The sequence below is a fragment of the Lampetra planeri genome, unplaced genomic scaffold, assembly GCF_965212315.1.
Source record: "Lampetra planeri unplaced genomic scaffold, kcLamPlan1.2.h2 scaffold_1358, whole genome shotgun sequence".
NCBI lineage: Eukaryota > Metazoa > Chordata > Hyperoartia > Petromyzontiformes > Petromyzontidae > Lampetra > Lampetra planeri.
In genome coordinates this window covers 14,734-30,006 of record NW_027614076.1, presented here as the reverse complement: position 1 = coordinate 30,006, position 15,273 = coordinate 14,734, and the positions used below count along the sequence as shown (strand labels likewise).

The 15,273-nt window shown below is 43.7% G+C and overlaps 1 protein-coding gene across 1 annotated transcript; it reads right to left on the bottom strand.

Moving 5' to 3' along the window:
- Positions 1–10,008: 10,008 nt before the first annotated feature.
- Positions 10,009–14,241, bottom strand: LOC144739187 (protein phosphatase 1 regulatory subunit 29-like). Its single transcript, XM_078622161.1, is given in 7 exon segments — positions 10,009–10,386; positions 10,388–10,861; positions 10,934–11,025; positions 11,028–11,569; positions 11,957–12,951; positions 13,245–13,394; positions 14,068–14,241. Coding segments are annotated over 7 exon segments (2,805 nt in total).
- Between the last annotated feature and the right edge of the window lie 1,032 nt (positions 14,242–15,273).

Here is a 15,273-nt window from a genome sequence, read left to right as displayed (position 1 = left end):
CTTTAACAAGATCTCATTTTGTGAGCCTGAAACCCTCTGCAGCTAAGAATCAGTTCCAACATGAAAATACATTTTTTCTGCTGCTGCTCTACACCTACGGTTAGGATTTTAGGATTTAGTTGCTTTAAAGTTGATTTAATGTTCATTACATTGAACAAACCAGTTTTTGTCCACATGTCCGTGTCCTCTACGCACACTGGTAGACTGCACAATATGAAAACACAAAACATCCCAGATGAGTCTTATTGAGGGAAATATAGTTATAATTGTTATAATTGATATTAAATCAAACTATTTTTACTGTGTTTTAAACACATCAAATGTTCATCTGCTGCCTGGTTTGATGAATCAATCTGCACTCACGGAGCTACAGACACACACACATACACAGTCTAATCTGTGTAAGTGGTTTTACACACCATCAGCATAAGCACCCCCATGAGCATGAATGGGGACGATCACTGATTACCAGCACATGCTCATGAAGAAGACACACGCGCACACACACACACACACACACACACCTCACCCTGCACACTGCACACAGGGTCCAAATTAATATTATTTTCATCATCGTATGTGACAATCCATCTCTTTGACCTCAGACTCTTAGTAACGTCGGACTGGCGCCTAGTGGAAACCATTGGATTTAGCATTCAAATACAACTGCAGAGCGACCACGAGCTCCAATCACCACTGACCCATCAAATGCCTCCAGTAGTGCAGTTTCACTACCACATGATTGCTAACCTCTTTCAGCTTTCACTCTCACATCCCTCATGTTATGTTTGTGAACCCCTCATCAGCTATTTCTGTCATCTTGGAGCTTTCTCCTCCTCCACTCGTCTTGAGATACGGATGTTTTGATGTGTGTAATAGCACACAATGTCCCCTCACACATTCATTCAACATTCTGAGTTCAGGCGAAAAGGTTTGATGAAGCTTTTAAGGGTCAGCTAAGTGACTCTGGGACTCTTGAGATGACTGCGCCGTTAATAAAAGATGATGGGACGATGACTCAGTGATTTATTTTCAGTAATTTGGGACTTGAGAGCTGTGGTGTGAGATGTTGGAGCGCGACAAAAACCTAAGATGAAACGCAAGACAGAACGACACAAATATCTCAGAGGGTTAAAAAAAAAGTTGCGTTTCATGTAATCGGGTTTCACAGAGGATGGATGTGTCAGATGCCAGTTTCATGAAGTTGATTTTAAATTCAAGCTGCATACTAACAGGAAGTGGCAGCGGCGGTGTTCCAGGGTTTTTCCACAGTGCAGCTTTGATGAAGCCCCAGCAGGAACCCGATGCGAAGTCCCGTCAAATCCCAACAGTTCAAAGCTCGGCTGTCAAACGCGGACCGCACAGATTACGTTTGCAGCTGACGGGGGGCAACATCACTGCCCCGAGGACGCCATCTTCAGAAAATCATTCTTATTAGCCTTCAACCGTAAAAGTAATGACGTTCACATTTCATGGTTTCGTGGAGCCAGGACTCCTCCGGCATGAAATGTTTTACGCCTGGGTCTTTAACGATTAAAAAAAAAAAAAAGTCCCCTGAGAGGCGACGGTGACAGCTGCTCTACATGACCTGCTCATGTTGCATCTACTCGAGGCCAAATCCAATAGTTTTACCTCTGTAAGAAAAATAAAGATTTTTTTTTTTGTTTTTTTGGTGACGGCTTCGCTCAGGACGGCTGCTGATTTGCTCCCAAGATGATTTGTTTGTTCCAAACATTGTATTAAATATATATATTACACAAAACATCCACCTACTTGCCATCTCCTCTGTGTGTGTGTGTCTGTGTGTGTGTATATGTATATGTGTGTGAGTGTGTGTGTGTCCTGCGGCACCATCCTGTACTCTCTCTCTGCCACAAAACGCAATTAAGGAGAATCATGCGTTCTTATCTGCTACCTGGCAACCTTGACTGTTCCCTCCTGTTGCCCCTGGCAACGGCTGCCGCTGCAGTGGCAATGAATTGATTGCTCATCAACGGTGAACATGTAATGATGTTTTCACAAATGCTTAATATGTAAAAAGTAAAATTAATACATACATTTATATCTAATCAAAAATCATTTCAAAGATTTAAATGAAGGCCAATCACATCGGTGGTAGATGTATACAATAAAAATTACAAGAAAAAAAAAAACTCAATCAAAACAAGCAAAGGTATCATCGTCAGTGGATTCTTGGTCAACAAGCGTTAGAAACAAGGATGGCCCTGGGCATAGGCACTATAGGCAAATGCCATCATCTGTGAGGGGCGCTAAAAATGGGGGGAGAAAAAAAAAATCGCAATGCCTAAAAGACAGAAGCCATCCAGTGCCCAGGAATGGAAAAAGGGAAGGAAGAGAAAGAAACACATGAAAATCATGTGCAGTAACGTCAATGTAATGGAATTAATGTTTAAATTTATCGTAGTAGTTCACGTTGTTGGAGCCACCGGTCGAAGTTATGAAGTTATGAATTTCATATCCACAGACAAATCGCATAGACCAGAAGTTACAAAAATATGGCACAGACAATCCAGTCAATTTCAAAAAGACGCAACGAACACAGACTCCAGCCGCCAGAATGCATGTGGGAATTCAACTGAAGTACAATGCAACCTCACGAGCGCACCATAGATCAATAACGACAATGATAGTGGCAGCAAGAAATTAGAACTACTTTCACCAGTGTTTACTAACGATTTAGTGACATAATTATAGCAGTCAGTGTAACATCATTGGCTCTGGTGGTGACTGTATCTTTGATTTTCTCTTGTTCTATAGTTTGATGTTGCCACTGTGCTGTTATTGAAACTTTTTGGGGGCCATCACAAAGCAGTTGTGCTCTGGGCAAAATTGTGATATTTTATGATATTTGATGATGCTGATATTTTATTATTCTTTTGCTTATTTTACTTAAATGTTGAATACACACATGCAGTTTCTGTGTGAGTGTATGAAAGCTAAAATCTTTCCTAAGGCACCAAATTGGTCAGGGCTCTGGTCGGAAAGATTCATCAGATGACAGTTATTGATCGACTCAAGTATCGGCAACAACACCCTGTGGGAAACAACCATAATAAATCACAGATTGCTGAGAAAATCTGTTTAATATGTGTTGTCCGACCAAGCCGACAGAGTTTTGTCAATAGACTCATGCGACATGATGTGTTGGAGAAAGTGTGTTTGACAATGGCAGCCTACAATTAAACTGACCGCTGATGTGACAGCGCCAGCGTGTGACAATGAGTCAGTGACGGATTTTCCTCCTTCACTGACTTGTTCCCTGCAGACTGAAAAGGCAGAATCATAAAAAAAAACAAAACAAAACAAAAAAAACTTGGATACGCCAGCCCTAGGCTAGTTTGTCAACGACCTTGGTTCAGACAACTAAATAATAATAATAATATATATGACAATTACAATCCTCAGAAACAGACACTCAAACTCTCACAGTGTTTTTATCTCTCAGCAGAAAAGGGCGTCAGAGTGACAGACATATTATCTGTTAAGGTTAATAATCTGATGCCCTTTTGTCCATAAATCAGATGGAAAAACAAGCCCAGGTTGGACCAAACTGTGTAGGGTCGTGGTTCGCTGTGTTCGTTCTCATTCATCTGTGTCCAAAAATGCTGCATCACCACTTTCCCTTTTCCACTCACGCCAGTGAATTCTTTCCAGTCACTGTGAGATGCACCAGGGTGAGAGGTGACCCGTTCCCATTTGCAGCCACAAGTTTCTAATTAGCACAGACGACCCGCGGCTATAATTGCTAATCCATCCATTTTCTTTTAGCTAATCGAGAACCGAGTCGCTGTGAAAGCTGATTGAGGGAGGAGGCCCACCGAAGTGTCTCCAGGTGAGAGGAGATGTGTCCAGCATGTTCTGGGTCTAACGCAAACACACAAGCAACAAAACACCTTGAGAAGGCATTGAAATGTCCAAACCACCTCAGCTGACAACATGGTTGGAGGAGCAACCTCTGGACATTTGAGCTCCTCCTGCTCTGACAAACCTAATTCTGATAACTCAATCATGTGCTTGCAAACTGTAATGAGCCATTGTCCAGTGTTCACATGTGTTAGCTTATCTGGTGGGTCATTGTGTCCACCCTGAGATCAGCTGACGCCTGCGCATGATGAGTGAATGACAGAAGTAGAAACTAGGGTCTTTGATTGATTCCAGATTTGTTTACATATACTGTACATATGCAGTTGATCACAATTTGTGCCGTCAGTTCATCTCCTTACGTAATTCCCTTAGTGAGAAGTGATGGAGCTGAAGTCGTATGGCGACGCCTCGCTGTGACTTCACGATGAGACAGATCAGAGGAACCCGTGAGAACCGCACATTCGCAAATTTCATTCTCCGACAAAGTGTATCAGATAAGAACAGATCATAAAAACAACAGCACCCAAAAAGCACAGAAAAAGTACGTACATAACAAGTAAAACATACATAAGACATTTGCTTCCTTTCTACAGATGTTTGGTTCCTCATCCACATAAAACTGGCCATTTTGGCACTTTAAGACCATTTGTGTCTGTAAACGTGGATAAAAATGTTGAGTCCATACTTGTGTAGGCAGGTGTGAAACTAGTGTGTGTGTGTGTGTGTGTGTGTGTGTGCGTGTGCGTGTGTGTGTGTGTGTGTATCACTGTGACAGATGTTGTGTGTTCTCACATTTCATGTCCATATAGTATCACTAATCTATTCAAACACGTACAGTATATTCATTGATTCTCTACATTTGTGTGTGTCTGTGTGTAGTTTATTGTGTATTTGTCACAGTTGGCCACCGGTAAAAACTCCTGTTTTGTTGTTGGTTGATCATTCTCAGTCAGTTGACGATGAGTCAAAAGATCAACGAACCAATCCACAAGTGAATCAGGGAAACGGTTTGCGACAGCAGATAGCATTGTTTGTTTGCACCCAAACATCGTGCTGCTTCCTCTCCAGAGCCAGTACAAGAAGCCAGGGACGAGACAATAGAGGCCTGAGGTGAGGGCAGAGTTCTTTTACACAGGTAGAGTCAGACATGAGTTGGGTCCAAATACTGGATGGAAACAATTTGCAAGAAGTTTCTAAAATTGAAAAGAAAACAAAACAAACAAAGAAAAAAAACTTCAATCCGACGTGGACTTGAACTCTGTCAGACCATTACTGTTTGAATCTCAGTCCAGGAAAACAGCTGAGTTCAGTGCCATTGGGTCGGAATCTGTCTGGTTGATACAGTTCCTGGTGACGTTTTCACCTGACTCTACTTGTCCATGTTAAAAGGACCAAACTTCATATTACATAAAGCTGTCGTACACGTGCTGCTCATGTTTTGACCTCTTCAGACTTCCAGTGAAATTGTGCCTGCCTGAAACCTTCCTCTAATCGCCTGGAACATCCAAATTCTGTGCTTCTTGAGATCAGACTCGTTCTCTCATTCGAACCTTACACGATTTTTTGCCCTCAGTCGATCTACTTGATATGATTATGGAAGGGGAGTGTTTGCACTCTGCCTCTGAGGCAAAGCGAAGGGCTTTTGGCTCTGCCAGTCAAGATGTCTGTACAGTCACGTCAAAGCAGATGGCCGCCCACCCTGAGGTTTGCTCTGCTCAGGGGACTTTTTATTTTACTGTGTGCTTGTTCCTGGGAGAATTGCAGGGTGTCTCTGTTGCTAACGCCCTGGCTAGCTGCACGTAGCTCTGCAGTGGAGAGCAGGACCCATTCATTCACATTACTGAACACAAAAATACTTATCTGCAAATTGCTCCAATCTGCAGCCTCGGAAATGTATCTTTGTAAAAAGGTTTTATATTTTTTACATGTTTACAACATAAATATATTACTCAGTGTCACAGAATGCACCCGTTTTTTATGGGCAGATGAAGTAAGTGATTTGGAATCTGAGGATATTTGACTGAATTCCATTTTGTACTTCTATCCCAAGACCAAATGTCTCTACTGGTATTATACTCCCGGGGAAGGGATGAAACATTATATTCACAGTAGTGATCTTATAGTTATTTCACCTCTTGATGGTGGTGATTGAGGAAAGGAATTCCTCTGGGTGTGATTGTGAGTTTGAAGACCGCCCCCCACCCTGACATTTTAACGTTTAGAGCATTAAAGCAAACCGTATCATATGGATGCAAAGGAATAACCAAACTGGAGACCTCGCTTCTTCCCAGGGAACCGTTGTCTACTTCTGTAGTGTCGCTGCCTGGGGCTTCACTTTAAGAGCGTCTCCACAGGGAGAAAATCTGGGGCAGTACTTCCATGATTTTCTCTCACTATGGATTTGTGGTGGTAGTTTGAGTTGTAATGAAAAAATAACTGTCTAGTTCTTCAGTTAATCTTTTTGAGGTGCTCTTCCTCCTACGCATACACATAATTCTTTGGACATAGATGTTCCCTGACCCCACCTTGGAAACACAATGGACCAGTTTGATTATTCTTCTTATTGCAGACACATTATCGATGACAGAGTCAAAGTACCAATAGGATTTGCTTCTTCTTCTTTTGGTTTGACCTCACTCCTCAGTGGCCCCCATTGCTCCCGTTGTGCTGTCTCAATTCTTCCCCATTAGGATGTATCCTGACGGTCTTCACTCCCACCACATTGACTCTTCATTATTGTTAATTGAGCAGACTTGAGAGAAGGCACACAGTCAATCCCTAAAGCACAGTATATGTACATCCGCCACTCTCTACTGGTAGATTCTGGCCCCTGAGGAGTCAGACACCCCTAATTGTATGGCAGGAAAATAAAAAGAAGAACACACAGTTCAGGAAAGAAAGAGACTAGGAGGAGCAAGGCTTGGTGACCATGGAAGGACTGTTAATACCGAACTGCAGCGTGGGTGATCATAGCACAAAGTGGAATCAATTAGATGTGTGGGAATGCATCTGAATAATGAGATTTCAAATAGGAACACTGAGTTGTTCCATGAGTAACGCTCTAATGTGTGAACCCTGACAGCTGGCCACACTGTGCTTATGAAACCCTGAGCCAATGTTATTTTCTGTACAAAGTCCTTGTGGGTACGGGCAGGTAACTTCAGCTCCATTACTACCATTGCTCCAAATGAACCTATTATTTTTTAAAACTCTCCCACCTCTGCATAGCCTGTGGTGCTAATCTCAAACTAATTAAATGGTGATTTCTTGGACCCAACTGCCCTTTGCTGTCCATCTCAGTGCTCAGGGGGAATTGTTTTGCCTTTGACATGGCAAGGTGAACGCTAGTGACTGTCTGCCACAGGGGACAAAAGGTCAAAGGAAAAACTTTGCTCCTGATGCTATCCGAGTGTTACGAGTCTTTGGGGTTAGCAGAAAATGTTTGATATTTAGTAGAAGGGAAAAAGGCCTCCCTGAATAGAAAGTACCAATAAGTCATTCTCTCTAATCAGCTTTTACTTCACAAGTGATTTATCTCCCACCAACCGAGCCTTGAAATAGCACTTCCCACGATGGATAGAAATCTTTGTCGGACAGTTGCTTTCCCCATCAATTTCTCACTTTAGCAGGTGAATTTAAGCTCTGTTAAATATATCACAGCTAACACGGTGGAACGTCAAACAGAGTGGCTGCACTTCCAGGCCTCCACAGACCAGCTCAACTCATGCTAGAGGTCTCACACCAGCTCACTTTGCCCCTGCAGACAGTGCATCGGAGGTCGTTCCTGCCTACAAGACTCAGAAGCAACTGAGGAGGTACAACATGGTTAAGCATTTAATGAGGGAGGCAGGGACAGAAAGAAAAGATCGGCAGACGAAAACAGCCATCATTAATTTCCATCAGGCTCCCAGTCTGGCAGAGTTAATATTATCACCATGCTCTTCGGACCTCAGATGGTGGTGCAGCATCAACCTCTGCAAATTACTCATTAATTTACCCCCATTAACTTAAACTGAGGTGACAGGTGAAAAAACACCAGAGAATTAATAAATTAATGAGACATTTTAAGACCACAATTGCTACCTTTTAAATTGAGTCACACTGCACCAGGGAAAGATACACCAGGGTACCAGAGGTGGTTCGATGGTGTGGATTCGGATGCTGGTGGACGGTCACTTTTTTGTACGTTACAACATCTCAGGCTAACACATTTCTAGTCATTTTGTCATTGCCACTTGTTTGATATCAGTAAAACCTGCTGGTTTAATTTTCAGTGAACTTGAGTGAACATGGGATTCAAAATTCCAATGTTGGGCCAAGCCTTGCTCCTCCTATGTAATACCCCCCCCCATAATTTTAACACCAATGCAACTTCACATAAAAACACATAACAAATTAAAAACAGACAATGTCGTCAGTGATTACTGGAACTAGATTGTCCTCTACTGATGAAACTTGGGCAAAGAAATATGATAAGAGCGTGTAGGGCTGTCACTTTGTAGAGAAACTGGTATCAGACTCTGTCTGACACTAGTATCAAACTATTATTTGATGGGTGAACTCACTGATAAATTGGTTGCCCTTATCAAGTGCCTCTGTTGTGCTTCTAGACTGTTGAAGTGAGAGTGAAGCATTACTTGGATATTGAATGATTTACAACATCCAAATGGAAGTTGGACTTTCTAGTAAAAAGTGACAACCCTAAAAACTTGAAATAAAACTTCCCCAGGGCACTCTGGTCCACAGCAAGCGCCCGCTCTGAGCACAGCCGGGCCAGATACAATGAGTGGGGAGTTATCCCTCAGGCTTTCCTTACAAACCATTTTATCTCTCTACGTAGAGCAGGGGTGGAATTTGCCATATTTTACTTTTCTCTGCAGCCAATACATCTCTGATGGAACTGCACTTTGCTTAATCTGTGTAATGCCAGCGTGTTCAAAACAAGATGTGGCAGCTAATCACTAATCTGCTTGTGATTAGCTCATCGCTAATCACTAATCTGCCAATGTCAGCCATGTTTGTCTAATATACAGTCGAAGCACCTGTCTGGCCAAACTGCATAACCTCTCCTAAAGTCATTTTTGTATGAATTGTTATTCAAATGTAACTTCCTACATCACTACTTCCCAAAAAATACATGCTATATCTGCAAATAGGAAAATGACTGAGAGGAGAGAAAATGCTCAAAGGTCTTGAGAAACCCTAACTTCATGCTACCCAGGTAGATAAACACAGACTTTCATGCGCACGCGCACACACGTTCCCAACTGAGTGATTATCTGTATCTGTTTGCAAAGCTGCTAAGCAATCCACTTTGCTTCCACGGAGGAGGATACAAATAATGGACGGCTCAACCCTTCTCTCCTACCCACGCACACTCGCACTGCTATGTACAAACTGTATATACATGCCCACACAGCAATGAACACATGTAGGTAGGTGTTTCGAATCGATAAGCCTGCTCAACGCACAGGCCTGCGACCGACTCTTACACCGGCTAATTGCCAGGAAGAACAATTAGCCTGATAAGTATTACTTAATGTCCTTCCCCAAAGAGTCCAGGCTATTCTAAAACAAACACTCTTAATTCCTCATCCTGCTCCCTCATTATCTCCCTAAATGATGCCTCTATAGGAGAACAGGTGCTGGAACTGTCATGCAATGATTGTTTTATGAATGGTGGTTTGATGGGATTAGAGAAAAAAATAAGGGACACGGCTGAATTGGGCTGCTCATGGTGCAATAGCTAAGCTATACTGTGCCAGTAATTAGGCAGTTAGTTTTCTTTGCTCATAAGTAGTTGATTTAGCAGGTCATTAGTAGCCTGCATGGACCAAAGTGCCCAAATGGAGGCAGTGTGGTGAACAACTTGTTGATTATCATTCTGTGTTGAGGTGAAATAAAATCTGCCAACAAAGTCTTCAAATGTTCATCATATGTCAACAGAGGAACACTCATAAAGTATATCTCTGTAACTCTTGCTCCAGGAGAAGGTATAACCAAAGTGTCTGGATACCCCAGATGAAACAGAATAGATGTCTTGCTACAATAACATTTAGTCCTCTTTAGTCTGCTGTAGATGTCCAACTCCACAATCCTTGTTACACAATTTGACGCCTCAACTCACAGTTTCTGCTGGGCAGAAACACCCTTCCAGTAGTCCAAAATATCATGAAGGTCCTCGTCCTTGGCAAACTGCACCTTCTTACGCAGGGCATGGCCTGCTGCTATGTAGGAGGCTTCTTCTCTAGGACTTTTCTTGTAAGGTCGGAATCGCTCCCAGATCCGCAGTGTGCTCTCAGATGAATACTCTGGACTGGAAGAGTAGCCAGAGTTGTAGCTGTGGTGACGAGAGGGTGAGAGCTGGGAATAAGTGGCGGTAGCATCCCTCTTGGTGCGCCCCAGTGGCTTGAGGAATGAAGCCTTTTGGGTTGGCAAGGGTGATTCGTTGCCACCCTCATAGTAGAGTGCCGGAAAGGAATGGCGATGTTCAGAAGTGTGGGTAGTCTGGCTGAACCTCCAAGTGGTGCTGCTGCTGTTGTCCAGGGCCACTTCCCCCGCCTCGACCTCCGCTGTTACTATTACACCCCATTCCACCACCGTTCATGCTCACCCCACCACCGTTTATGTTTCCCATTCCATTTCCATTGCAACCCCCTATTGCATTACCTCCTCCACTCCCTACCGCTGCACCACACCCCTTAGGACTGCCTTTCTCTGTCGGGTACTTGGGAGGATCATTACGCTGCTCAGGGACATCCACGCTATAAACCCTAGTGCTCTTGACAGATCCAGTGGCACCACAACGGTTCTTCGCCACAGCAGTGTCAGCACTTAACTGTCTCTGAAGGGGCCGCACGGCGTTGGCAGGGGGTGGGTCACGGTAAGGAGGTGAAAGGAATCCGCCACCACTAATGCCTGGCCGCTCGGACAGGGGCATCACCAGGGGCACTGGGGCCATAGAGGGCGGATGAGGCTGCTGATGTATCTGTGGATGAGGCTGAAGATGTGGCTGGGTTTGAGGCTGAGGGTAGGACTTAGGATGCACCTTTGGAGAAGAGGCCATTATCTGATCACCAGGATGACCTGGAGAGAGGGGCAGGAGGTTGCGGGGAAGGGACGCGATGCAGGATGGAGGCTGGAAGAGGATACAGAGTTGGCATTGTCAGCCGTGGTCACAACATTAGTAGAGGCATCCAGTTTCAGGGCATCAATGCAGTTGTTAATGATCTGGTTCACCTTGTCTACCTCCTTGGCAATGGTAGAGATCTCTGATGCTGAGCCACGGCCGTCATCATCCGAATCCTCCCCAGCCTCTGTCCCATTTTCAGCCCCAGCTCGCATATCTACAACTACTTCCCCTCCTACCCCTGCTCCTCCAGCTGCCATCCCTCCCTCCCTACTTTCCACCATCATTCCTGCAGTCCTCACATCCATGTAGTTTCCCTTGCCAGTGATTGCCTCAGAGAAAGCCGTCGCCATTTTTTCCACCTGTGGCAAGGTGGAGAGGCGAGAAGAACTAGTGTTGGCTGAGCTGTGGAGCATTCCTGTGCTAGAAGAGGCAGATGGGGGCAGCTTGCCTCCTGCTCCTCCGGCATGGTGGTGCTGGTGGTGTGCCTGATCTTGGAGACGCTGCATGGCACTTGGATCATTAACAACTGCTGCGGCTGCTTCTGGCCCATACCTGAAAAATGACAGGTTCCCATTTGATGAAACACATTTAGTTTCATTTCCAGTCTCTTTATGAATTGTTTTATGCAAATTAAACTGTAAAAACACAAAAAGCACAGTGTTTAATTGGTACTTCATTTGTGTACTTCTTTATAAATATTCCCTTTCATCATGTGATATGATCATTCTTACATTAATTAATCCTCAAATGAACTATGTCTGCTGCTTTTTGGATATTTTACAACAATTAAAGGAAACTGATAAGCTGACAACCATTACTAGTTTGCAGGAAATCAAAGAAACTCAAAGAAATGTGACACACCCAGCTGCCATGTTTTCTGTCACAAACACACCAGCTACAGTCATTTTCTTTGATATATAATAAAAATAAATCTCGTACCTCATCTCCAAAATAGTTTTCTTCACACTAATAGCTTTCTCCTTCTCTTCTTGTATGCGTCGTCGTCTCAGGCAATAATAGACAAATCCAAGCACAATGACCATGCCAAACAGACATCCTAGGATGGTCATAATATAGTGAGTAGTTGTGGATGGGTTGGCTCGGTGGTCCTCTATCCCCATGGCTCGTGTAGTAAAGGACAAACAAGTGTGGTTGTAGCGCTGAGATTTGCTTATAGAAGCCACACAATAGGTGTAGTTGGTGTGTGGTTTTAGTTTATCCAAAGTGATAATCTCCTTCTTGTTTGTAAGGGGCCGGATATCTGCAACGAAGGTGTGGTTGTACTGGGAGAGGATGTACATTTTACTGTAGGGATGTGGGATCTGCACCATTACCGAAGCTATGTGGAGGGAAACTGTATGAAGTTTCATAGAAATCTGGTGGTTGTAAGTGGGATCGGCCGTGGACGTCATTGTTGGCTGGTGATAAAGACCTTGGTCTGGGTTGTCCAAACCCATCCCTGAGCCATCTATATCTGGTCCTGTGGAGGACATCCCTGGAATTATTACACCATCTTGACATCTGGATGAAAGAATGACACGGGCATTTCTTCCATGTCCAGGTATCGGGCTCAGAAGTGGATAGCTGTTCAGCTCACGAGGAGTTTCACACTGGAGACGATCGTAGGTGTGAGTGACGTTGTTAAATGCCTCCAGCCAGGTTAGAAAGCTGTACAGGTCACAGCCACAGTGGAAAGGATTTCCTGCTAGTTCACATACCAACAGCCGGTTGAGAACAGTGAATGTAGATGGGTCGAGACGGGCCAACTTGTTGGAGGACAGGTCCAGGCTGCTGAGACTGGGGCACTCCCAGAAAGCGTTGGTGGCAATGACCTCTATGAGGTTGTGTTGAAGAAACAGGCACTGCATTCGGCCCAGACCTCGCAACATGCCCTCAGTTAGGTTGGTCAACTTGTTGTAGCCCAGCTGGAGAACCTGAGAAATGACAAATCAACTTATTTTTTCCCCCCAAGAGATTTCACTAGTGATGTCATCTTTGTAATTCATTTGCATAATACCACAAAATATTTATCCTGAATTGCTAATTAACTCAACAGTCCAACTGAATTCAGTTGATAAAGCCTAAAATGAAATAAGGAATTTCACAATTGTCCAAAGCCACATCCATGTTCAGTTTCTTTGGGAACCTTGATGTCCTTCGAATATGTTTTTTTTGTAAATGCTTTGTATTCACAAATGTAAAAGAAACCTGGAAAAGAGCTACAAACCTGAAGGTTGGCCTGTCCGGCAAAGGCCCCGTCCTCAATGTAGCTGATTTCATTCTTGGTTAGATTGAGGTCAGTAAGGTTCGTGAAGCGATACATGGAGGTGAAGAGTACAGCTTTAAGTTTGTTCTCATTCAACCTCAGGTCATGGACCTAAGAGAGATGACACAGATGTATTGGTTTTAAGGTGATTAAAAATCTTATGGCACATATATAAGGATCAAACATTACTTTGCTTTTATTGATACTACACATTTACAATGTACAATTGTTTAATATTGGGTGTTTGGCGGCAATAAAAGTTCTAAACCTTTCACCCTGTTTCTTCTTGATTCTCAGGTATGAAATCTGGTTACAGGTTGCGGTTGTGCTGGAGCCGATCCCAGCTGTCAATGGGTGAACATAAGGAAGGACTGACAATCATTCACACACACACACACACTTGCACCCGTGGACAATTTAGAGTGACCAATTAACCTCAGCATGCTTTTGACAGTGAGAGGAAGCTCGGAGTACCCGGAGAGAAATCATGCAGACGCGGGGCAAGCATGAGAACTCCACACACAAAAGATCCCCAGGAATCAAACCAGGGACTTGATTCCTATGAGGTGAGGTGACAGTACTACAGGTCATGGATACTGAAGACAATATTTAAATTTCATTAAGTATGTGCAGTTTTAGGTACATGTAATTTTATCACAACCTGCCACATTTTGTTGCAGCGTTCAGTTGGGGGTGAATTTATCTCCCTCCATACTCGGGGTGCATGCAGGCATACAGTTTGATAAAGGTGTTTGTGTGTAAAATGCCTTCTACTCAAACTGACCGTGCTGTTGATGTGCTGGGGGATGGTCTCGTACGGGGGCTGGTTCTGACTGCAGATAGCCAGCCAGACATAGCCTTTATCCCCTTCTATCAGCCAGCAGTCCCCGTTCACCAAACCAGGCAGGTGGAGGAACAGGAGGGAGAGAAATAGGTAGGAGAAAGGTCTGCTGGCCATGATCAGATTGTATGAGCTCGTCTCGGTACAATGGAGGGAGAGGAAGGACCGGAGGGGAGGAAGTAAAAAATGTGGAAGGGCTGCAGGTCAGGATTAATTAGACCAAAAGTGTGTTAAGAAAGAGGTGAACAGAAGGGCCTCTTGACGATGATTACAGATGAGCTGGCAGCATGGCAGCGAGGCCTGCCCCTATTTTAGGTGTTCCACGTCAGAGGGTTTGGGAGGGTCCAGCAGCTACTCATGGCCCCTGACAGCCGGACGTCTGGACAGCGCAGGTGAGGGAGACTTTCCTCTCAGAGAATGATGGATGGCCTAGAGAACAGAGAGACAGGAGAATGGGGGAGGGGTGAGGTTTAACATTAATAGTAATGACAAAATGATGAAGAGTTGGAAGAAAATTGTAATGCAGTTCATGTATCACGAGATGGGTGGGAATTAATTGAGTTTCATTACCAAAAGCAGAGTGTAAGAAAGGTGCTGAAACTATACCCACTGCGGCCGATCCCTTCGTGGAAACGCACCATAGTAATAAATCCATTAACTGCCATGATTATTTCATTAAGTCCTAATAAAGCCCAGAGAAATATATTTTGACTTCTCAAATGAAATCATTTTTTTGCTGTGTAATTATTCATGTTCAAATGAGAATAATGTGCCAGCATTAACTCAGGACACGCCATCGAAAACTGGAATTTGATTCATTTATTCTGTGATTTTGTTGTTGCTTATGAGTTCAGCCGCTTGCATCTGCACTTTTATTATTCCAAATTTGAGCTGCATTATGACAGCATGAAAATGTAAAAGCTGCAGTTTTATGCAAGGCTGAAAGCAGGAAGGTGGGCTAAGTGAGGGGAAAAACAGGAGCACTGATGTAATTTGCATGTTTTAACAGGATGCTAAGTGACATTTAGCTATTTACCTTCCTCTGGGGATTAACCAGGGATTAGGTTCTAATCCAGCATAAAATATTATGTGTCGTATCACCACAGTTCTGACGCTTTTAATTTGTTTGCAAAGTTTTGATTCCCTCTT